Consider the following 24,671-nt stretch of genomic DNA (forward strand, 5'->3'; position numbering starts at 1 on the left):
GTGGGTGAAGGCAATGTTTAGGGATATGGTAAAATTATTAGTAGACATGAATTGTGTTTAGATGACATTTAACAACTAAGATGGATAGTAAGATTAGGAAAATAGAGTGGAAAAGGTTGGATTTATTTTACCTCAGTGTGTTAGAATTAACTATAGATAATGCGTCCCGAGATCTCTCTCTCTCTCTCTCTCCACCTGTCAGAACGCTACGACCCCATCGTCCAAGCAGACAAAAGACCTCACCACGGAAGACTCCTCCTCCTCCATAGAACAGACAGAGAACCAGAGCTGAACCAACAACTCCAACGCTGCATCCAGAAATATCTCCACCTGAGGCATCCAGAACCAAAACCAGGTGACATAAAAAGGCACACTCTCATCGGTCCCCCACAGGACATGAAGTTCCAAGCTGAGCCACAAGATTTGGGCACAAGAGCAGAGTGTGGGACATGAGAGCGGAATACGCCCTCCAAGCAACCAGTAGAGACTGTAAAGGAGGAGATGAAAAGCAAAGCAGATGGGACACTGAAAAGAGTTACAGCGGAAGGATCCAAGAGCAGATGGACTGAGGAGAAGGTGGACGGAGGAGAGGAAAGAACGGAGGAGTTGGCATGGTCCGGCAGAATGTCAGGGGGTCGTGGCTTTACAACCAGAGGGGGAGAGAAGGAAAACGGGAGTTTGTGAGTTTACACATAAACACACTTATTCACCAACGAGCAATACGTAAAGAAAAAGATTTATTAGCCATGAATTAATCAATTGGTGAATTTATAAAGAAAAAAGAGGAAACTATTAAATAACCCTAAAAACACACTGAGGGTAGAACATATTATTCAATCTTTTCATCATATGAAAAAATTATTCTTTAAGAGTTTTTTATTCATGTGTGAATTTGGGGAAGATTTAATTTGTTACAGTATAGACCTACAGTTTAAAGGGATGGTTTTAGTAACCACTCTATAAAAGCAGACAAATCTTTATTTGTATGGAAAATGTTAAAGGTAGAGCTAGTACCAAGGCAAAGATAGTGTTCCAATCTAGAGTATTGATTTCTCCATTGTAGCATGGTTATTACCTCAAGAGGGAAGATTAAGGTGGAAATAACATTTGTTTTTCGTCCAAGATGTAGAGTTTTAAAATGACACTGGGCAAAGAGCGAAAGCAAAGTTTATTTTTTTTTAAAACTAATGTAGTTGGGAGCAATACATGCAGGGCCTTGGAGCACTCATTGTGATGGTGCATATTTGTTACAACAAACATCGTTTAGGGAGAAGGGGTCGCTCAACCCACCCTGCAGATGTTTTAAATCTTACTTGCAGCTTCAGAGGGAGCGCACGGCACCAGAGTATGAGTTTTAAAAGACAAGCGCCACCAGCTCCTAATGGTCATCCATTCACCAGATGACCTGACATTTAGAGATGTTATTTAAAGGAGAAACATATCTGCCATTAATGTAAATTCCTGAATTAAACTACAAACCATTAATGAAATGACTTCTGTTTTTAAAATCCTTGTTAAAGGAGGGAGTAATTATCACATGCTCGGGCACCCAAGGTTCCACACACTGTAAAAGGGGTTAGCATAGCTATTTAAGTAGACCAGAATTGAAAATAAATTAGTATAATGAGTTATTGATATTCCACAAGTTTTCACACCATTTCAGGGACTTTATCACTGCATTAGAACAGACCACCCAAAGGTACTGAGTAGGAACTTTTAAGTGATGAAACTCTACAACTGTTGTAACTGACCAAAATCTTCTCCCAGAAATGACTGTCTAGAATGCCGTACCCCAGAGTAGAACGTACAACGGCCCCTTCTAGAGAACATATTACTTTCATACCTTAAATGGTATGAAAGGAGGGAGGGTACATTTCTCAGGAGGAGACAGTTACAAATGCTAGCAGAACAAGACGACCCACCCCGTATACAGATGTGGATGACAATGATGAGTTAGTTTAAATGATATGGATGTTCGGAGATGAGAATCCATTTCAATTTACTTTACACTATTCCAAGATAGTTTATTTTTATTTTTCAATTTACTTTGCCAATCCAAGATATTTTATTGTATTCTTTATTACTTTATACTATTCTAATATGGTGGATCTCATGTTGTAAAAATCATTGCTATTTTAAAATGGTTTGTTTCTTTTCACTTTGTAAAAACAAGTGCCTTAACACTGAGCGTGGTATGAGAACGGTTTCTGTGAAAGGAGGGACGAAGAAATGTTCTGATACCAAGCCATTGCTGCTATTTTGAAGAATGATATTGAATGTAAACACTAGAAGTTATGCACAAGGGAAAACTTTTATGTTTGAACACAGACAATAATTTATTTTGTATTTTTGTAAAGCCGGCTGTAAAACCATTCCATTTGATTGTATGTTTGTTAATATGAGATATGTAATATGCAAAGTTCAGATGAAGAACTCATTGATTTCAGTATTATACACACCTTTTAGGTGTGTAAGGAGGGACTGTTAGAAATTAAAATCAATGTTTTGATGGTATAATGTAGCTTAAACATACCGTCAGTTTAAACGCTCTTTTATACTGAAAAACCAGAAATTCTTGTGCACAAGCAGTTAAGCTTTTATTCTGAAAATCCTTCATCTACGGTTAGCATTTAGCATGTGGCTAATATACGAATTCCTAAAGAGGTGAATTGAGAAGCGAAATGACGTGGTGTGGTGAAAACCGAAACCTACTGATTTAACACTACAACGATAGATGTCGAGATACTACCATGCTGAATATTAAATGAAAGTACAGTTTATTTGAATACATTATTGTTTACAGACGAGAGTAGCATGTGACAACATCCGGAATGACCGGAAACCAAACGAGCCGAGAAGTATTGTTTAGAGTATTGATTACAGCGTTTAGAATGTGTTAAATGAAAAGTGATGAAAGAGAATATGAGGAGAAACGGCGTGTTAAGCATATATTGAATGTGAAAAGAACCTATCCTCTGTTTAAATGCAATAACGGACATTGGAGACGAGGTGAGCCGGCTGGCGGGGAGGAGCCAGCAGAGGATATATAACAGCGCCGGAGGAGAGATCCATTCTCTTCTCTTCTTGCTCAGGAGAGCCAGATCACAGCTGTTTTCTGCCGGAACAATATTCTGTCTGTAACACTACCGCGCCTTTTTTAATTAAAGTATCCCATTTGAATCTTTTCAGAGACTCCATTTAGTCTCATTTTAAAGCTTCTCTCCTGGACGCGAGAATAAAGAACATATTTAACAATTTAGAAAATGTTTTTATTGATTTAAAAAATTGTTGTATGTATTGATTTAAAAAATAGTTGTATGTATTGATTTAAATTGACATGCATCCGCTAAGAAAAATAGTCCGTTGTTACCGTTTTTTCAACAGTCTGAATGAAACGGCAGCTCTCAGCTGTGTATTTACACAACTAATGGCCCATCAACCACAGCTCTCACCCCCCCTCCCCCCTGATCTTTCTTCTCCAGCAGCTAAATTAACAGTAGGTTATTCTGAGTGACAAGCTTACAATTAGACACAACACTTTCATTGCAAGTGACCCTCAGTTAGTTGACTTTTATGTTCAACTGCTAAATTCTTTACTGATAAAAAAGGGCTTCTACTGTACCTAATTACCTTAACACTAGAACCGCCAGAGGTTTTTGTATAGGCCTACCTAAACCCGTCAAATCCCGCTATTAGAATGCAATTTTTAACAACATAGGGTGCTACATAACACACTTTCAGGAAAAGTCACGGACTGGGAGACTTTAATATTTTATTGAAAAAAAGTTACATTGCACACACACAACACACATCACACAAATGTACCCGATTGGCGGTTCTAGTGTTAAATAAACTCACTAATTAATGAAACCAGTTCAATACGCATTATTCTTATTCTTATCATTCTTTATGAGCGCAGAAATAGTCTTAAAATCAGATCTGTTTTTTAAATGAAATCTGACGGCAGGCAGTTAGCTCTGATCACCTATGATAAATGTGCCGCACCTAATCGCTGGCCATTCAGCCACACACACTGTTTGAAATGGGGGGGAGCTAGTGGGAGCTTGGCTCCCCCGAAGAGGGAGGGAGCTCCCTTGAAGGCTGACTTTGAGATAAATAGGGGGAGCCCAAAACAATCGTGCATATTTGTGTCACACAGATTACAAATGTTGAGTTTCTGTAAATAACAGTTCTTGAACTAAATAATAGTTATTGTTCATTACAGTTTCTGAATATTTGTTTTATATTTGTGAATATGTCTGGGTGTTGCCATCTGTACGTGGCGGCGCTGCATTCTTACTTACGTTGCTATGGTTATGGCGGTGATGCCGGCGCGGTATTTGAAATGTTCATATTGATATTTTTTTAACTCTGGCTTTGTAATAAAAAAATATGGCAAAACGAAAACAGCCAAGCGTCACAGCTTTTGGATTCACAAGCAAAGAAGCGAAGGAGTCTAAAAATGACAACGTGAACGGAAAACAACTTTTAGTTGGCCGGCTGTAAGCGGCGTTAGGGTCGAGCTTGACAGCTCCACACCGAGGGAGAGGCCTGCCGATGCGGAGCCTGAAGAGGCTTCAACAACGGCCACATCCGCCGGCATAGTGACACCGTCTGTATTAGTAGAAGAGTGTTTTTATAGCAATTGATCGCATCCGCGCTGCTGCGCCAGTCAACAGAGCGTGCGTGTGACATATTTAGTAGCAGGATGTGCTCTGAAAAATAGGGCTCCCCGAAAGCAAATGGGTCATTCGAAAACTGACAGAGCTCCCTCTATACAAATCAAACTGTAGACGGTGTGAAAGCACCTATTGTTTTAAATAATGGTCGGAATGTGACCTGTGAGCCTTCTGAATTACCGTGGGATAGCACATTCTAAACTAAAATGTTCAATCAATAAAGTAACATCTTATCTTATCTTAATAATATCTTCATATTAATAATAATAATAAATCATACAGTATGTGTCCGAAAGGGAGCAGGAGGAAGCAAACACAAAAATATACTGCATATTAAAGCAAACGATTGTAAAGGTTAAAGTATGAGCATAACAAATAAAGAAGTGTAATGTAAACATTAACATTATGATTATTTAATATATAAAGACTATATATTATTGAATTACAAGATTAGATATACTTTAGTTGATCTAAAATATTGATGTGTTCAAATGCTCTTCAAAACACAACTGAAAGTCCATGAAACTTGTCTGTATTTGTGAATGAAGCGCCATCTCCTGGTTAAAACCTGAAATTGAATCTGGCAACGCCCTCTTGGAAAATAGTGGGAGGGCTTAACATTCCTCTATACTGGTCTTTGGCAGGTGGTAGGCAGGAAGCTGTAAACTGGAGTCTGAAATTCAGTGCTCCATCTTTATGTAGAAAATAAACGTATTTGAGATACGTTCATAACGAACGTAACGTAGGAGAAAATACGTTTCTAGCTAAACGTAATTGAGAATGCAGTTTAGTTCTGTGGGAACGTAATTTTTAGGAGACAGGGTTGGATATGATGACCATCTTGTTTTACTTACTCGATAACAGGAGGTTAAGCAAGACTAACTTTTACCGAGAAGTAGCCACAAGTTGCAAGTCCAAGATAATTGTAAATGCTGGTATCGTAATAGTAATATTGTAACAGTAACATACATGGAAACAGGTAATAAAGACAGTGACTCAGTTATGTCATGTAATCTATGCTAACATTAGCCACAAAAAAGATATTGGTTCCATTCCAGACCAAGAGGCTTAAGCAGCATGTTAATTTCTCAAGAGAAAGAATTTGAAAACTAAAATAATCTAACTTTAAAGTTCCCGTTGACATTTTGTAAAATATGCTTATCAGTATTTGCTTTTTTCAAGCAAAGGAAGACTTATACATTCTCAAATGTGCACGCTTAATACAAGCTAGGACGTTAATCAAGCGCCATAACTTGCAGTTTTTACACTCCACTTTTCTAATTTAATTAAACCAACTGAGCTTTAGAGGTGCTCGTCAGTGTAAGCCAGTGAGTGTATTTATTTTCCTTGAAGTGCAACCACTCACAAGTGATTCGGCGGTAGAGCTTCTGTTGAGTGGCAAAAAAGCACTCTCCGCAACCTCCGTAGGATAAATAAGTCACGATTGTCTTCCATAACAAACAGGCTATTTCCGTGCATGTGAATACAAATGTGGACATGCTGAGTCAAAAGTAAAAAATAAAATATAATACCCACCTATATAAAAGGCTCCCTGTCATGTCACCATGGCCTTCATTTATTCTATTAGTTTATCGATCAATGTTCATTTTTTCCATAAATGTTACAGGTAGTCCAGGTGCAACCTAATTGAATCTCCTGTTCCTTAGGGGATGTGGATCTGCAGGTGACCTTGCACTTACTAGGATTATTATTATTAAGTATTATAATCAGGCATTTTCTGCTTACGTTGAGTACAGCGAAACCTTTCAAGGAGAAATCCCTTTCCTCCCTGTTATTGAAAAGGGCTAATAAAGACTTATTACATTACAAACAGCTCTTTATTTATGAATTTCATAAGTGACCTTGAGATGATGCCTTTTTTTTTTAGTAAACTCTGTCCTTGATTTTCCTTGAAAATATATCCCAGAGATATTGTACATAGGCAATAAATTGCAGCCTCTGTCAAATGAAGGACTTGGATTGAATGCATTAGTGGTCATAGATTGGGCTATTATATGGTCAATGATGGTATGAAACCAAAGGATGCATGCTTGATTAGCCGGGATTTGATCATTACATTCTTATTACCAGTATAACAGACTGCAGCAAATGGACCGACATGCAAGTATAGATATTCCACCCAACGTGTTGTTAACCGTTACACACAAAAAAACTCCATCCAGCTTTGACTTATTTGTTGAAAGCATGAATCAAGTGTTGGGATATGACTGGAATGGGAATGTCAGGAAGATACACAGTGTGTGTGAATTAGGGCTGTACCCGAATATTCGACTATTCGAATATTCGTTCGTTGGCCAACTATTCAGGTTTCAATTTCATTATTCGGATATTCTTTATTTTTTTCTAAATGTATGCTATCAATAAAGGCGAATTGCCATATTCTTATACTATATTTATACTTTTGAATTGCACTGTTAAAAAACAGAAATATATACAATCTCAGCCTGTGCTCCTGACATCGCGTTCACTCACAGTCACGAACGCAAACGGCACGCTTCACCTCGCTTCACCTCGTTTCACACACCTGAACACAAAATGCCGAAGACTTCAGCTGTGTAGGACCAATTTAAATTGGACGACGGTAAGAAGAAGGCAGTGTGCCAAATATGCGACAAGAAACTAGCCTACCACGGTGGCACAACAACTCTGAAAAGTCACCTGGATGCTTTAAGTAGTAGCCTAGCTTAGCTTAGCTGTTGTCAAGTTGCCATGATGAAGCTGCTTTATCCGCCGTTTAAACAGTAACGTTACACATGATAAAAACATGCACTTACTTTGCTTGGAAAATAGTTGCAAGCAAGCAACAGAATTGTTTTTTCATATTAGTTTTTCAATTTTATCCGAATAGTGAAAATAATAGGAGCAATGCGGGAACATCTGGGGCTAAGTTTAAATACTGTTTACTGTATCGGTAACAAGTATTACACTGTTAGGCCTACTGTTACGGCTATGTTATTAAAATTATTGTTGTTATAACAGAAATATGTGTTTTGTATCTTCAGGTTGTAAAACGTTATAGACGGAATTTGGAACCAGATTTGGTCCCCGGGCGCTGGGTTAAATGCAGAGGACACATTTAGTTTTAATGTATGCGAGTGAGACAATAAATAAATATAAATCATAATAGTATGCTCTTTCTGCGCTTCTGCTTAACAGCGTGTTGTCAGGTGTCTCGGATTCGGAGCGTGTTGTGAAACCTTTTGGAGAAAAACTATTTTATTAAAAAAAAAAAAATCTCTCCGCACCGAATATTCGAATATTCGCTGCTGATTACTACCGAATATCCGAAGCCCGAAAAATGGTATTCGGGACAGCCCTAGTGTGAATACACCTTGCTCCAAAGCAGTGAAAACCAAGGGGCTTTTCATCTTCCCTCAGATAAGACAACCTCGGAATGGAAAATCAAAGAGTCAACAGTAGATATTCACGCTGTAGTTGAGTGATGGCACAACAGAACATCAATCTTCTGGGAAATGGTAGACAAACTGCTTGAATTGAATTGTATGTACAGATGTTTGGTGCAGAGTTCACTTTTTTTTTTACTGCAGCTCTTTGGGAAAAAAACTGCAGCGAGGAGCTCAAAAACTGGGAAAATATTGCATTGGCTGTTCCAGGGATTTACATAATGCCCTCCTGTTCCTTCTGCCCTTCAGTCTGTGCATTTAAATCTGATGAAAAAAAGACTAGAGTGAAATGCTGTTTTTTTTTAGCCTGTCTTGTTTTTTTATGTGCTACGGTCTTCTGAGGTGACTTAATAAAAATGCTGATAAAAGCTTCAAAGTGAGCATACAAATATAGTAATTAAACTGACAACGTTTCTTTTTTTTTATCTCAGGGCAAGCAAAATTATTCACATCAGTTCCTGCAGTCAGCAGTTCATTTTGTTTGGATATATAAGCACCCTTGGTAATATTTAATGGGTTCTGTACTTAACTCCCATGCATTGATGCTTTTAATGACACCCACTAATTCCAGAAAAACTGCACTCATACACACATCCTTACAAAAGGAGGGAAAAATACTTTGATGAAAAAATTGAGAATTTGATGAAAAAACTAAATGTTTTAATCCTTCACTCTTGCTGGTGGATGCATCCAGATGTTACTTTACAAATGTCTCAAACAATGTGGATAGCAATGCAAACATCACAAAGATATTATCACCCTAAAGGCCAGACAAATCTAAACAAGGAGCTAAAAGACACTGAAACCTTTATGTAAAGCTCAGATGAACTGCCGTATCGGAGATAATTCTTCATGTTCATGATGATATGAGATATATCTTTGCTCTTTTTCGCCTTTAGTAGTCTGCAAAATGTTTGGAATTTCAATGGAGTAAGTGTTGGAGATATCTCCAACGGCAGAAAAAAAAACTGTTCATAGTCCAAACTTTCCACTTTAATTTCCATCTTCATGTTCTCTTTTACAGAGTAGTATGTTTCTACACCATTTAAAGGCTGATTTACATTTAGCTATTTATAATTTATTCAAAGAAAATGGCAATTCCCGAAGTCGGTATGACTGTTGACAGTTATATGTGTTCCTCTGTACTAAACAAAATAAAAGAAGAACATGATATTCTGAAAATGTATGGAAATCAGCACATGTTTGGCAACCTTTAGTGCACTTGAACTGTTGCATTTGTGTCTCATTATCAACAGGAAATTGAATAACTGGACCCTTGAAAGTGAACGGAGAGTATCTACACTTGAGATCATTGACTTTCCATCCATGATCTGAGTCAAGGTGAGATTACAGCGCATCACCTGCCAGGGTGAAACTGCCTTAATTGTGAGGTTTCCAGCACAAGTACCGCATATCTGTTACAAGACTTCTGTACCATATGGGGCTTACAGTTCTCCCTCCTGCACCTTTGCTGAGCAAGAGCATTACAGTAATCCTTCGTCAAGATGAAAAAAAGAAGGCTGAGGCTCCTTGGAGAGGGGTTACCCATGACATGTGGTAATGACACTGGTCTTTGTTTCAGCAGCTCAGCAGCCCATTATAGGTCACAGGGATTTTCTACTTCATGGTAGTCTCACCATTTTTTCCTTCAGCACTAATTTAAATCTCATCATGTCAGGATCTAGCTGTTTGGCACTACTAGAAGTAACTACTAATGGGCTAAAATATTCAAAAAGGAATCCATGACTTTTCCATGAACTTGCAACATCATGAAATGAATAATACGTGAAATATCCATCTGTAATAGCGTTACATATTTTTTTCGGTGAGGAACTTTAAAACCATGGCTTTACTAAATCAATCCCTTGCTGGTTCTTGAATGAAAACAACAGGAAAAAGGGTTGTTCACTGAATATTAATATGTTGGGTTGGTTTGAGAGTGAAAGCCATGGTTGGTCGTTTGAGTAATCAGATGCATGTCAGTTTGTGTTAGTAATCAGATAAATATGGCTCCCATCATTTCCAATCACTTCTCAATGGCATGTCACCCTGCTTATGAAAATACCTGTCCCTAGAAGAAGGTCAATACACAGTATATATTCTAGTCAAGATGTTGGTAAACGATTTTCATTATTGAACAGTAGTGGTTTTGTGAACTTGTACCATAGTTTTATGGCCACCAGGGTCAGGGATCAAAAATAATTTCCAGTGCTCTACTATACTGCTGTATGTTTGTCTTTCTGGTTGCTGAGATTAAGAAAAAACGATTTACTATAAACATCTTGTTCATCTGATCCCCCCTGACCTAAGCTGACATTCAGATGCTAGGTTTCCACCTCCCGGAAATGTCAGAAAAAGACAATGGCATTATCTTTTAGGGAAAAACCCAGCAGTCTAAAAAACAGCTTGTGGAGTTACTAGCATGACAATACATTTCCACGGAACTCTATTTTACATTACATTACATTGCATTTAGCTGACACTTTTATCCAAAGCGACTTACAATAACTGCGTTCGACCAACAAAATACAAACTTGAAGAAAACAGAATCATATAAGTACATCAGGTTTCATAGAGCTAAAACATTTCAAGTGCTACTCAACTGGCTTTAGATAAGCCAGTCCTTTATTAGTATATAAGTGCTTTGTTAATAGTTCTATCGCTCGAAGTGGAGTCGAAAGAGATGAGTTTTCTCTATTGTGCCATTAGAGGACTTAAACGGCGTTTTAAATATTACATCAACCCCCTTACATGCTGCAGATCTAATTTATACTTTGACTTTGTCAGAAACTATACAGTGTTGTTGCATGGTGAGGACAATCTACACATTTTAATAAAAGTAAAAACATTTGGTTGTGGTGGATTTTTAAAGTAGTTATTACTACCTGGTATTGTGATGCCTGATGAGCTAACTGCTAGCCCGCTACTCACACTGCTGCTATGTCTCAATTTGGATACTCTTATAAATGCACTGCCATTTCCTGCACTGTGAACACATTCGAAGTGTTTGAATTCCGAGCATGAAGCATTGTCTCCATTCACACACGGCTGCTGACAACATTACGGTTTGTTGTAAAGGCAGGTTTAAGTTATATTTGTGAAGGAGTGTATGCTCACCTGGCAAACACCCTTGGCCTTGATGATTGGTTTATTTTCTATCAAGGCCCTGTTCAAACACAGGTCCTTGTTATCAAAGAAGAGTTCTACCTGTATGAAGATACAATTATATTGAAGGGGTGCTTGTTTGTAGAGAATTTGTTCATTATTAAAGAGCCAATTTAATTTAAATCGGAAAAGCTATTTTTCCATATTCAAGTAGGCTTTTAATCATTGTGAAGGCACTTGGAAAAAAATGCCACTGCATCATTTCCAAGCAAATAAAATACATTTAACTTTCAGTTTTCAGTGTATATTTTTTTTTAGATGAATCTACCACCCAGTACCCACTTGAAAAGCCCTTATTTAAATCATTAGGTCCTTAAAGTTGTAGAATGTACCAAATTCCGTATCCGGATTGGAGGCGGGGCTTAAGGAAAATGTAAGTGTGCATTCTCTATTGGCCAAGATACCCGGATACAGGGTATTTTTGTTCTCGAAAGTGAGGCCATTTTGCTTTGTGAGAAACTTTGAAAATAATAAAGAGTGCAACACCTCCAACCCTGTATCCAGTTAATTTTGTGTCTATGATTTTAACATGGAGGTTTATGGGGATTTACTTTATTTTAGACCGAGCCTCAAGTGGCCATTTGTTGGACTGCAGTTTTTTTGATTTCTTTAACTGTGGCACCGGAGGTTAATGTTCCATTCACTATGCCTTTCTTTGAAAAAGATCCTACTTGTAATTTCATACTCTTTAATGTTGTGTACGCTCTCTGAGTATCACAGTGATAGAGGAAGTACTTGTTAACATATCTTGAATTATTAAAAAGGAACTCTGAGAGTATAGCCTACATAATTTAAACATATTTGTGCTCCATTATGCTCATCAGAATACTCACAACAGAACCTGTACAACACAGCCTGACAACTTACCAACCATTACAAACGTGACCTTTGAACGTGGCATTTGCACAAACCCACCAAGACACCATGACATTTAGCGTAAATAGGCTACATCGACTTTGATTCAAAGCAATAATTATGGTCCTTCACTATAATAAGGCTCTTTTCCCCTGTACATTTAGCGCCTGCTCAAGAAAATTACACGTGTATCTCATACATAGTATGACAATACTTTTTATTCAGTGAACAATTCACCTGTTTGTTCGGTTTCTGTGCAAAGACAGAAATGTTGGGATAAAAAGACAAATATCGCTCCATTTATAAAAAAATATATAAATAAACATCCATCTTAATTAGAAATACCACAAATATCATAGATGCTAAATAATGTTTTCTATCCTTGGAAGAGGCTGTACACCGCATACATAATTTTCCACCATGAACATTTTAATTAAAGTGTTACTTGTGGAAGCAAACCAAAACATACACGGTTGTATAACTACCATATCTTTACTGTCATTTCTGAAAGGAGAACACTTCAATTCATATTCAAAATAAAACCTGTTTCAGACTATATCATATTCTTATTTCTAGAAACTGTACACAAACAGCAGGATATGCCCACTCAAATCTGTTGGCAGCGCACATCTTCCCTGCTAATTATCGCTTCCTCGATGTGTGTGACTGAGTTTTGAGCTTAAAGACACGAGAGACAGACTGAGAACAATCCAAGGGTCAAATGGACACACAGACTTTCCCTGGAATTAGGCTCTCTAGGACAACTCTTGAAATAGGCACTCGTGTCCACTGTTTCTCCATCGTAATCAAGGAGGACTCATTTACACCTCGGTAACTTCTCACCATCAGAGGATGAGCGCTCTTCATATGGTTTGGATCAGCCATGTGTAGCCTGCTGCATATCATTCAATTCCTCTTCACCTTTTGACCTTCAGATCTCAGCCAAATAATTTGTAAATAAGAGCTTTGAAGGGATTTATCAAAATGTCAATGCTTTCTTTAATCATAAACGACAGTACAAACCAGAAGAAATATCTATGTTTTACAAATTTTACTTCTATTTAAAGGTGGTTATATTTCCAAAAAGTACACTGCAATATAAGAAGGCAGTCAGTGGAGTGGCAATTGATTCGGCATGACGCGTTCATGGGATAATCTGGTTTCTGCTTTGGCTGGTGCGCAGATGGCGCTGGAAGGTAGGGAAAAAATGGGGACAGACAAGCAATAGGGCTGGGGAGGATATTCACCCCTAGATAAGCCCTACTGTACCATGCACCCAGTCAACCAGCCGGTCTGTGAATCCCGTTAGAAATACTCTCTATTGTCATCATTTGGCATGGCAAAAGAGAAATACAGAGAAAGGAAAGCAGCATATTGACCAAGAATGGATCGATGTGTGCAGAGGGTTGCAAAGACAAGCACATCAGTACTAACGCACCACCCTCATTATATGTTATTGCCTCCATTGAGTCACAGGCAGGCACCAAGAACATTGAGTGTGTTTCGGATTACACAGGAGCTCCCGCAGCCTGCTGGGTGGTTGCCCTGGTCGCTATATATATTACCGTGGGCTGAGGTGATGTGTTTAACTTGATGGCGTTTTGGCCCACCGCCTGCATGCAATGTCTCAGATTAGTTGTAATTAACGTCTCTTGCCGTCACTTGCCCCACGTTCGGCAGCAAAACCTGCGCTCAGGTTGTCTCCTGCTCTCAATCCTTGAAATTGGGAGTGTTGGCCTCGGCAAAAATAAATCTTTAACCTTTTGCCTTTTATGTTCAAAAATTAAAAAGACAGAAAGAGAAACATGAAAGAAAACTGACACAAATCGCAGAGATAGAGAGACACAGAGTGACGGAGGGGGTTAAAAGATTAACTTCTCATCCAGCCTTTGCTGTTGCATAGATTGTAAGTAGCTTATTGCACAAAGCACCCAGCATGTAACCGGTGCGTTTCTCATGATTTGTTTTGGGAGGCTTTTTTTGGTTTGGTGGCCATCGCTGACCTCTTGCAGGCAACTGAGAGCTTTGGGCCTAAAATAGTCTAACAGGGGAATCTGGCATGCTGCAAGCTTCTGTGATCGCATCCAAAGCTATAAAAGGGCAACAGGTGCACTTCTACATTACCATTTAATCTTACATGTTGAAAAAGGTAATTGTGCGCAGTGTAAAGAAAATGAAAATTATAAATAAAAATAATCTAGTTTGTGCTTTTCATTTACAATAATCACCATACAGCTGGGGAATTAAATCCTATGGGCTATGCATAATTCACTGAATGGAGAAAACATGATTTCAAACTAATGGAATTGATCATTTTACTTTAATTTAAATTCTCACACTTTAATTGTTCTAGGATGTTGAATGCATTCAAGTATTTTCCCATTAAAAGTTCCTCAAGGATGTTTTGTGGTTTTGATATCTAATTCATTACTCTGGCCTTTTTGAATTGAGGCTTATATTCTGCATTTCATAAAAAATAAATGTGGAGCTACGCATGCATATGCCCTCCATTGTAAATCCTGCCTAAGCCCTATTTAACAAGTTTATCTAATTGATGCCTTTTATTCTATTCTTCCGTAAACTTAAATCCTCTTTTTATGTGTTTCTTTTTTACGCACGGCATCTATTGCACGTCTGTCCGTCCTGGGAGAGGGATCCCTCCTCTGTTGCTCTCCCTGAGGTTTCTCCCATGTTCCCCTTTAAACTGTGGGTTTTCTCCGGAAGTTTTTCCTTGTACGATGTGAGGGTCTAAGGACAGAGGGTGTCGGATTGTCATACTGATATTCTGTACAAACTGTGAAGTCCACTGAGACAAATGTAACATTTGTGATATTGGGCTATATAAATAAACATTGATTGATTGATTGATTTTGTTTATATCTTGTGTGAAGCCCCTTCAATTTCCTTAAAGGGGCTTAATAGCCCCTTGGGTGTGTGTGTGTGTGGGTGGGGTGTGTGTGTGTGTGTGTGTGTGTGTGTGTGTGTGTGTGTGTAACAGAGCTCAGATGAGAGGGCTCTGATTACAGTTTTAAATCATATATTATATATATATATATATTTTATGAGAGATAAAATGATTTTCTGCCACAGGAGTTTGACAGAGAATAACTTAAAAAGTACACAGTAAAATAACTTCATAGTAGCCTACTTGTGGTAGAAGTCCAACTAGTACTGACTCGGATATGCACAAACACGCTTATACTAACAAGCTGAGATTCCACAGATTCTAGAAATATAAGGATCATCACTGAGCGATCAGAACTTGCAACAGGGGAAGCAAATACAGACATCACACGACGTAGCTTTAGGTAGCAAAACACGGAGATATGCTCACCTTTTGCTGTTATTCTGATCAAAAACGAGAGAAACGCGGCTGAAGGTTAATCCATAGGTTAATCCAATGTGTCTGTCACTTTGAAAAAGTATTGATAATCCATAATTCAATTTTTATGTCAAAAACGAAGTTTTCATTAGCTGCTAATGATAGCTTCCAGAGTGATTGACAGCTTCCTGTTTTGTCTCCTTGGATACGAGTCCAAACAACTCACAGACTGCACCGGGCGCTGACGTAGGCGCCCTGTGACCATCAGATTTGACGACGCTGATTGGCTGAAATTATGTTTTGGCAGCATAGTTTAAAGATAGCAACAGTCAGCTTGCTAGTGGCTGCTGCTGCACTGGTTGAGGGCTCCTATCTTAGCGCCCAGACGACGAGAGAGAGAGAGGGTAATGGTACATGGCAAGGCCAGGCAGGAAACATGTGACTTATCAGTAACTTTAGACATCGTAACACAATTTTAAACGATATTTTATTGTAGATTATACATTTTACTGATACCAATTATATATAATATTTACCTTGTTCATTAAAAAAATAAATATATATATATATATATATATTAATATATTTTTTATTTTCATTTTTCATGTGGCAAGAGGTGGGGCGGCGCCCCTAGCGCCCCTATGGGCCGGCCGCCACTGCAATTGTTTAATACTCAACACAATTCTACAAAAATAATCAGTTAACACAGAGACAATGGTCTTCTTTAGTATTCACAATGCACAAGAGCAGACAACAAACTAGTCAAATTAAAAGTTATTAAATGAGCAGGCAACAATCAAAATTATGAAGTTACTGTTTATAAGGCAGGACATTACAGGTGAAAAGATCGTTTTTTCATCTACTTGTAAATTGTGTTATTTTGGTCCCATGTTTTCTTTCACTCTAATGGAAAGAAAACTTCCAAAAAAGACATATGGTGTTCGTTTTACTGCATGTCTGAATTCATCTATAGATTTAAAGCTAATCTGCATTTAAACATAACATTTCAGGGGAAAATACTGACTTGACGTAAGTAACTATCTGGGGAAGTTGTGAGGTGATATATTTTTTTGTTTGTTTTTTGTTTTATCCTTTTCACCTGCAATGCCTTGGTAATTTCAAACACAAGTACGGGCACGAGCAAAAAATAGGACTCAAGAGCACAACCAGGCAAAAAGATCTTTAGTCAAGCGTTGAATCCAAAAGGTAAAAATAAAACAGGTAATGATCAAAATATGTACTGACTGGAAGCAATGAAAAACAACCAACTAAGTTGGCGGAAAACTATTAAAGAAGCTACAAAAAACAATCAATTAGGTTGGTACAAATGCCAAGCAGCTAGAACAATAGCTTACGTCAGGAGAGTAACATGGAGCACTTTCTGCTATACAGACAAGATGAACTGGCACTGACCAAGGAAAAAGCACAGACTAAATAAACAGGTGAGGAGTATAATGTATAATATATATAATATATATATATAATATATTTTTGGAAAGGGAAACTGAGTGCAAACAGCAGTAGATATATATTCTTTTTTTTTTTTTTTAAAAGGGCCCTTTCTCTGGAGGAAGAAAAAGGGGAGGGGCTCAAGCCCACTTTGATGTCTATGTGTGCACGTGCCATAGCTCCCATGCTGCTGACATTTTATGTTTCATCTAATCAAAAAGAAAAGGTGAGGACTGTAGCCCTAGTATCTCGGAAAGTACATTTTCAAAGCAACAATACTGCCAGTGGAAATCATATACTATCTGCAAATAGATTGTGAAGCACATTGGAACAAGCCCTTCTTTATATGTATGTGGGTGGAGGTGAATGATTGCAGATCTGTCCTGTGCAGGTTTGGTTCAAATAATTTCAGCATAAAGAATGCAACACAGCCAAATTGTAAACATCAATGCAACAGGGGTTAGTGATTGGAAAATCAATGTGCATAGATTATTTGTTTGTCACAGAATAAATGTATTTTTTGTGAGAAAATCTACTTTCTTCCTGAAAATATTGTCAATCTTTAATCAAGTCTGTCAATCGGCTCACACATTATATGTGTGTGTGTGTGTGTGTGTCTTTGTGTGTGTGTTGCTATATTGCTCATACCTGGATACGACGAGGGGCAAAATCAACATTTTCAACATCCTCATCAGCAGCTCTCCAGGAAACTGGAAGTACTTCACCTCCTGCAGGTGTCAGAGAAAAACACACTGTAACACAGGGTTATACAGAAAAACATGCGTAAATGTTTTTGCTTACTTCAGTAACTTGCAATATAAGCTTGATGTGTATTGTACTGTGTTTTTCACAGCAAGTTGTCAACCAATTAGTGTGCCACTATGAAACTAGAAACATTGAAAAAACAGGTTTCACTTTGCATGATTTTAATTTCTGACTGTATAGATTGGTGTTCCACAGGGGTCAATCCTTGGCACTATCCATTTGTCTAATATACATATATTTTTAAGTTTGACATCCCTGAACTGGATGACCCATATCCCACATACCCAGTAAATAAATGCACTGAGGTAGATACAAATCAATGTCATGCAACCTTTTACTGCTCATCCAGGAGAGATCATTGAATTGCTGCCAATAATTAGGTTTTATCATACAAAGCATCTTATAATATTGCAAAATGAAAGCAGACCTCTTATTTTCAAAAAAGAATCTGTTGCAGCGCTGAATACCAGAGGTGTGGACTCGAGTCATATGACTTGGACTCGAGTCAGACTCGAGTCACCAATTTGATGACTTTGGACTCGACAACATCACAAAACACTTGCGACTCGACCTTGAACACCAATGACTCAGGACTTGACCTTGAGCCTTCTGACTTGAGGTGACTTGATCATTTAATTCAGAGGTCTCCAACACGCCGATCGCGAGATGCCGCTAGAAGAGCAGACTCCAGTCGGGGAGAGCAGAATCTTCAGACGCTTCTACTCTTGTTGAGAGTCCTTGCAGGCAGGGGCGTGTCTTTATTTAGCTGGGCCACCATGCAGCCAATCATATGCGAGGACACACTAGGATCATACCATTATGTGAAAGAAGGGTGGGGGGCAGATGCTCCAAAGACAGCAGGTGTAGTGGTACAGGCCAGCTACACAGAGCGACAGGGAGACTGATTTAAATGCAAGCGCGTCGGAAAAAGTCAAGAAATTAGCGAAAATCGAAAAAATAAGCAGCATCTGGCTGCATTTCAGTAATATTGGAGAAAGCAAAGCTGAGTGCAGGATTTGTAAAATGAAAATAACCTTCAGAGCAGGGTTTTTTTTTGGTAACCACTCAGGACTTATTATCAGAGGTGGGAGAAGTTTGTTAAGAACTCAGGCACTCAGGAGGTAGGACCCAATTGAACGACCCGGGAGACAGAGGTAAAGTATTGGTAAGATACTTTATTTTTCCAAAACACGATGAACAAAAAATGGTCAAAAACTAATCAAGACACAGGTGAAAACAATCAGGGGCTGGTGATGATGAGCACAGGAGACACACACAAGGGGTACAGGTGAACACAATTAGACACACCAGGGAAACTAACGACAGGGAGGAAAACACAGGGAGAAGGACCAGACAATATACAAGGAGGAAGACACAGGGAGAAGGACCAGACAATACACAAGGAGGAAAACACAGGGAGAAGGACCAGACAATACACAAGGAGGAAAACACAGGGAGAAGGACCAGACAATACACAAGGAGGAAAACACAGGGAGAAGGACCAGACAATACACAAGGAGGAAAACATGACAGGGAGAACAGCAAAACACCCATAACAAGACAGACAAAACAAAAAACGTGACATAACACAAGAATTGTGTCAGAACACCCCCCCCCCCCCTTCAAGGGACGGATTCCAGACGTCCAAAAAAAACCATCCAAAATATCCAAAAGGGTGGGTGGAGGGGGTCCAGAGGACGGGTCCGGGACGACAACCCAGAGGCGAAGCACAGTCCATGATGGGTGTCTCGGGCGGACGGTCCGGGGGCAAGGCAGAGTCCATGATGGAGTTCTCGGGCGGACGGCCCGGGGGCAAGGCAGAGCCCATGATGGAGTTCTCAGGAGGACGGCCCGGGGGCAAGGCAGATTTCATGGTGGAGCCCTCGGCTGGGGAACTCAGGAGACCGGGCTCGAGGGCGTAAACCTCTGGGAACTCAGGAGGCCGGGCACAAGGACGGGCAGGAGCTGGTGGAACCTCTGGCGGGTCAGGCGTAGACGAGACCCTGGACGGAACCTGGGCTGGTGTCAGTGGGACCCACGACGGAGCAAGGGCTGGTGTCGATGGGACCCAAAACAGGACAGGACACGGTGTTGGCAGGAAACTCTGCGGGACAGGTGTCGGCGGGACCCCCAACGGGACAGGACATAGGGTTGGCAGGACCCCCGGCAGAGGAGTAGTTGGTGGGACCCCCAACGGGACAGGACATGGAGTTGGCAGGACCCCCGGCAGAGGAGTAGTCGGCGGGGCCTCCAACGGGACAGGACATGGAGTTGGCAGGACCCCCGACAAAACAGGTGTCGGCTGGACCTCCAACAGCACAGAACATAGGATTGGAAGGCCTCCCGGCAGAAGAGTAGTCGGCGGGGTCTCCAACGGCACAGGACATAGGGTTGGTAGAACCCCCGGCAGAAGAGTAGTCGGTGGGGTCTCCAACGGCACAGGACATAGGGTTGGCAGGACCCTCGGCAGAAGAGTAGTCAGCGGGGTCTCCAACGGCACAGAACATAGGATTGGCAGGACCCCCGGCAGAAGAGTAGTCGGCGGTGCCTCCAACGGCACAGGACACAGGGTTGGCAGGACCCCCGGCAGAAGAGTAGTCGGTGGGATCCCCAACGGGACAGGACATGGAGTTGGCAGGACCCCCGACGAAAACGGTGTCGGCTGCACCTCCAACGGGACAGGACATGGAGTTGGCAGGACCCCCAGTGGAACCTCCAACAGACCAGGACATTGGGTAGGGACTTGAGAGGGAACTCGAGAGGTGACTTGAGAGGTGACTTGAGGGCAATCGAGAGATGATTTGAAAAAGGACTCCAGAGGAAACTTGAGAGGGAACTCCAGAGGAGACTCGAGAGGGGACCTGAGAAGGAACTTGACAGGGGACTCGAGAGGAGACTTGAGAGGAGACCTGAGAAGGAACTCGAGAGGTGACTTAAGAGGGAACTTGAGAGGAGACTTGAGAGGTGACTTGAGAGGAGACCTGAGAAGGAACTTGAGAGGGGACTCGAGAGGAGAATTGAGAGCAGACTTGAGAGGGGACCTGAGAAGGAACTTGAGACACACAGGAAACTGGCTTCGGCCGAAGAGCCAGTACTGGAGCCGAAACTGGAGTCGGGACCATGGCTACTGGGGCCGGTAGTGAAGCCGGAACCATGGCTGATGGAGCCGGTACTGGAGCAGTAGGTGTTCACTCGTAGGTGAGTGAACAAATGATTAATCTGTGCAGCCAGTTTTTGCATCTGTGTAGAGATGTTTTCTTGAAAATCTGCCTGGCGTCCTACCAGCTCTTTTATTTCCTGGGCGGCTGTGCCCAGCTGTTCCCCGTGGCGATAAATCTTCTCGCCTCGTGCTGACAGGGCGGCATGAAGCGTTCTTGGGTCGGCTGGGTCCATAATGGTCAGTTCGTTCTGTTAAGAACTCAGGCACTCAGGAGGTAGGACCCAATTGCACGACCCGGGAGACAGAGGTAAAGTATTGGTAAGATACTTTATTTTTCCAAAACACGATGAACAAAAAATGGTCACTAACTAATCTCAGATTGAGATGACAAAAAATTGAGAACAAAATGAAAATCGCTCACGTGGTGAGGAACAAAACTTTTCAAGAGCACAGAGAGAATAGACCTGACCATGGCAAGAGATAAGACGAACTGACACTGAACACTGGGAGACAGGGGAATTTAAACACATGACAACAAGACACAGGTGCAAACAATCAGGGGCGGGGCTGGTGATGATGAGCACAGGAGACACAAAAGAGGTACAGGTGAACACAATCAGACAATTAGACACACCAGGGAAACTAACGACAGGGAGGAAAACAGAGGGAGAAGGACCAGACAATATACAAGGAGGAAAACACAGGGAGAAGGACCAGACAATACACAAGGAGGAAAACATGACAGGGAGAACTGAGGTTACCTACTGTAACCCCAGCTTCTGTGAGTAAATGGCGCAGCCCTCTAAGGCTATCGCTATTGGGTAATCCCCCTGCGCCCCCGCGCAGCACTGAAACACTTGTAGTCTACGCCCACCCGCAAGGTGGGCCCCACCCTCGGGCCTCCTTCCGGTATAAATAGGAAGGAGGCCCGGCAATCTGCTCCCATACCAAATAACCTTTCTTCAGCTATTCGTAGAGCCAGTGGGGCCCAGCACTTAGAGGGCTGCGCCATTTACTCATAGAAGCTGGGGTTACAGTAGGTAACCTCAGTTATATTTCGTATATTGCTTCGCCCTCTAAGGCTATCGCTATTGGGTTAAGGGCGAAGCATGATGTAGTCTGCGCCCCACTGGGTCCGTCCGGCACTAGAAGCACAGACACACCTGCTAAATAACACCCCATGCCTGTTGTGCCATGCGTAATGGCGCATCACCGTGCCTGGAACATAGCAAAACATGCCGATCTTCCCGACGGGGTGAAGGCTGGGAACAATACATACCGGCCGCTGTGAGAAAGTAGAGACAAAGGTCCCACCTTGTACAGCGATCATAGAGGGGGAACAGCAGTTCTCTGCTTGTCAGACAGGTAGGAGAGCACCCAGCTGGATCCCTGACGTCACTCACTCTGACCAGGCACTCCGTACAAAGTGTGTCAGAGGAAAAAGGAACATCCCTCCTATAAGAGGGAAAAAGGGCCGCTCTCCGCGTGCCGAGAGGCAGGAGAGAGGTGCACAGCTGGCTCCCTGACGTCACTCACTCCGACAGGACACCCAGTACAGGGTGTGTCAGAGAGGAATGGGAGACATCCCTCAAATAAAAATGAATAAACGAACAGGGGGAAGACCAAGATGCAGCCGTGCAAATATCTTCCACTCCACATTCCTCCGTGCTTAGCCGTGGAGGAGGAAATTCCTCTGGTGGAGTGTGCATTGATGTTCTCCGGGGCCTCCACCCCAGAGGAGACATGCCTGTGACACAGCCTCACACAGCCAGTGTGACAGCCGTTGTGCAGACAGAGGTTGCCCGATCGAGCGCTCTCTATAGTGCACAAACAGGCGCTGAGAATGGCGCAAGGCAGCCGTGCGTGCCACATAGCAAGACAGCGCGCGCACAGGACAGAGGAGATTTAGGAAAATAGCGGGGGTAAAAACCGCGCAAGACACTGTTCCTGGGATGACAGGAGTGTTTCTTGTATCCCATGGAACTGCTGGGGGGAGAGACTTCTCTGTGAAGTGCCGTAATGGTCGTCATGGTGACGAGCCACGCCATCGCCGCCGCTGCCCGTGAGGCGAAAGGGCTGCGAGGGAGTTTCCACCCGCTGCATTTCACTCCGTCTCTCATCATGTACACGCCCAGGGGATGAGAGATGTGTGCATGCTGTCCACACGAGGCGTTATAACGGTGCTCGTGGGTTATTATGACCGTGTGTAGGAGGCATATCTGGGACAGAGGAATGCCGCGAGTTTTGCAGTTTATAAACCAATAGGTTAAAACAGCAGGCTTCTGCAGCAAATGAACCACCTCTGGAGTGTCCCCCTGTTGGAAGAGACCCAAGGGGATCATCACGTGACCAGCTGACGCCAACGCCGAGCAGCTGCGTCACGGAAAGGGCTGTGTGGGTTGTGACACGCCGGAGGAGAGCTGTCAGTTCCTCACCTCGCTGCCGCGAGAGTCGCGCTCTCATGCTGGCTGAGTTTAACTCTACTCCCAGATAAACGATTGTCTGAGAGGGAAGAGGACAGCTCTTCTTCCAATTTATTATGAAACCCAGGCTTTGACAGATGATATACGAGATGTACCGTCTGTAAAGCGACTTCCTCCCTGGAGCGAGCCAGCAAATAGCAGGTCGTCCAGAGAAAAACCACACTCTCATCCCTCCTCTGTGTAGTGGCTCCAGCCTTCTCTACACAAATGCCAAGAGCCAGGAAATATCCGAACGGCAGACGATTGTCTGGTCTGATATTCCCTGAATGGAAAACGCAGGAATTTCCTGTGTTTCGGGATGATGGGTACGTGGAAGTATGCATCCTTCAGGTGGAAGTGAACCAGTCGTCCTGGTGAAAACATTCCAGCACCTGTTTGATTGTCAGCATGTGGAATACTGACAGATCGAGGATGTCTCATTCCCCCAGTCTTTTTCGGGATTAGAAAAATTACGGGAGTGAAAACCCCTGATTTTCCTCCCTTTGAGGAACCCTGGAAATATCCTCTTTCAACAGGAGTTCCAGCAGCTCGGATTGGAGCGCAAGACATAGCTTCTGGGAGGACATGAGTGTTTCCTGTATCCCATTGAACTTTGCGGAGAGAGCCGAACTGCAGGACGTATCCTCTGCTGATCAACCTGCTCATCCATCTGTCCATCAGACACACGCGCTGCCAATCTGAGAAACACTCTAAGAGCGGGCGCACATGCTCGAGATGTTCTGTGGTCGTCATGGCAACGAGCCACGCCAGGGAGCCTCCACACGCTGCGTTTCACTCTGGCTCTCATCATGAGGCGTGTACACGCTCAAGGGATGAATGGCGGTGTGTGCAGTGCTGTCCACACGAGGCGTTATAACAGCGCTCATGGGTTTATTATGACCGTGTGTAGGAGGCGTATCTCGGACAGAGGAATGCTGCGAGCTCTGCAGGTTATTAACCGAGGTTAAAACCGGCAGGCTTCTGCAGCGAGCCCTGCTGTCTAATTAATCAACAGATTAGTGGCAGCCGGCTTAATTAGCGAGCTCTGCAGGTTATTAACCGATAGGTTAAAACCAGCGGGCTTCTTGCAGCGAGCCCTGGCGCCGTGGCGCTGCGGGCGCTGCCGCTGGGGGCACTCAGCCTGGAATACTGCTCATTCCCCCGTTCTGGCTTCTCTGTGATGCCATTGCCCTTGCTACCACTGTGAGGCGAAAGGCCTGCGAGGAAGCCTCCACACGCTGCGTTTCACTCCGACTCTCATCATGAGGTGCGTACACGCTCAGGGGATGGATGGAGGTGTGTGCAGTGCTGCCCACATGAGGCGTTATAACGGCGCTCATGGGTTTATTAAGGCCGTGTGTACGAGGCGTATCTCGGACAGAGGAATGC

The 24,671-nt window shown here is 42.0% G+C and overlaps 1 protein-coding gene across 3 annotated transcripts in view; it reads right to left on the reverse strand.

Annotated features, from left to right (window-relative positions):
• Positions 1-24,671, reverse strand: part of slc1a7a (solute carrier family 1 member 7a) — a 109,949-nt gene that overhangs the window by 70,090 nt on the left and 15,188 nt on the right. The window contains exon 1 of one of the 3 annotated variants that reach the window (XM_079648012.1): positions 17,544-17,619. In XM_079648012.1, coding sequence (XP_079504138.1) covers positions 17,544-17,587 — 44 coding nt within the window. In that variant the 5' untranslated portion in view covers positions 17,588-17,619. Of the gene's footprint in view, positions 1-15,458; positions 15,867-17,543; positions 17,624-24,671 lie in introns of those variants that run through there. The other 2 variants (XM_079648010.1, XM_079648011.1) reach the window with 2 other exon arrangements.

This window comes from Notothenia rossii (assembly GCF_949606895.1).
Source record: "Notothenia rossii genome assembly, chromosome: 9".
Classification (NCBI taxonomy): Eukaryota; Metazoa; Chordata; class Actinopteri; order Perciformes; family Nototheniidae; genus Notothenia; species Notothenia rossii.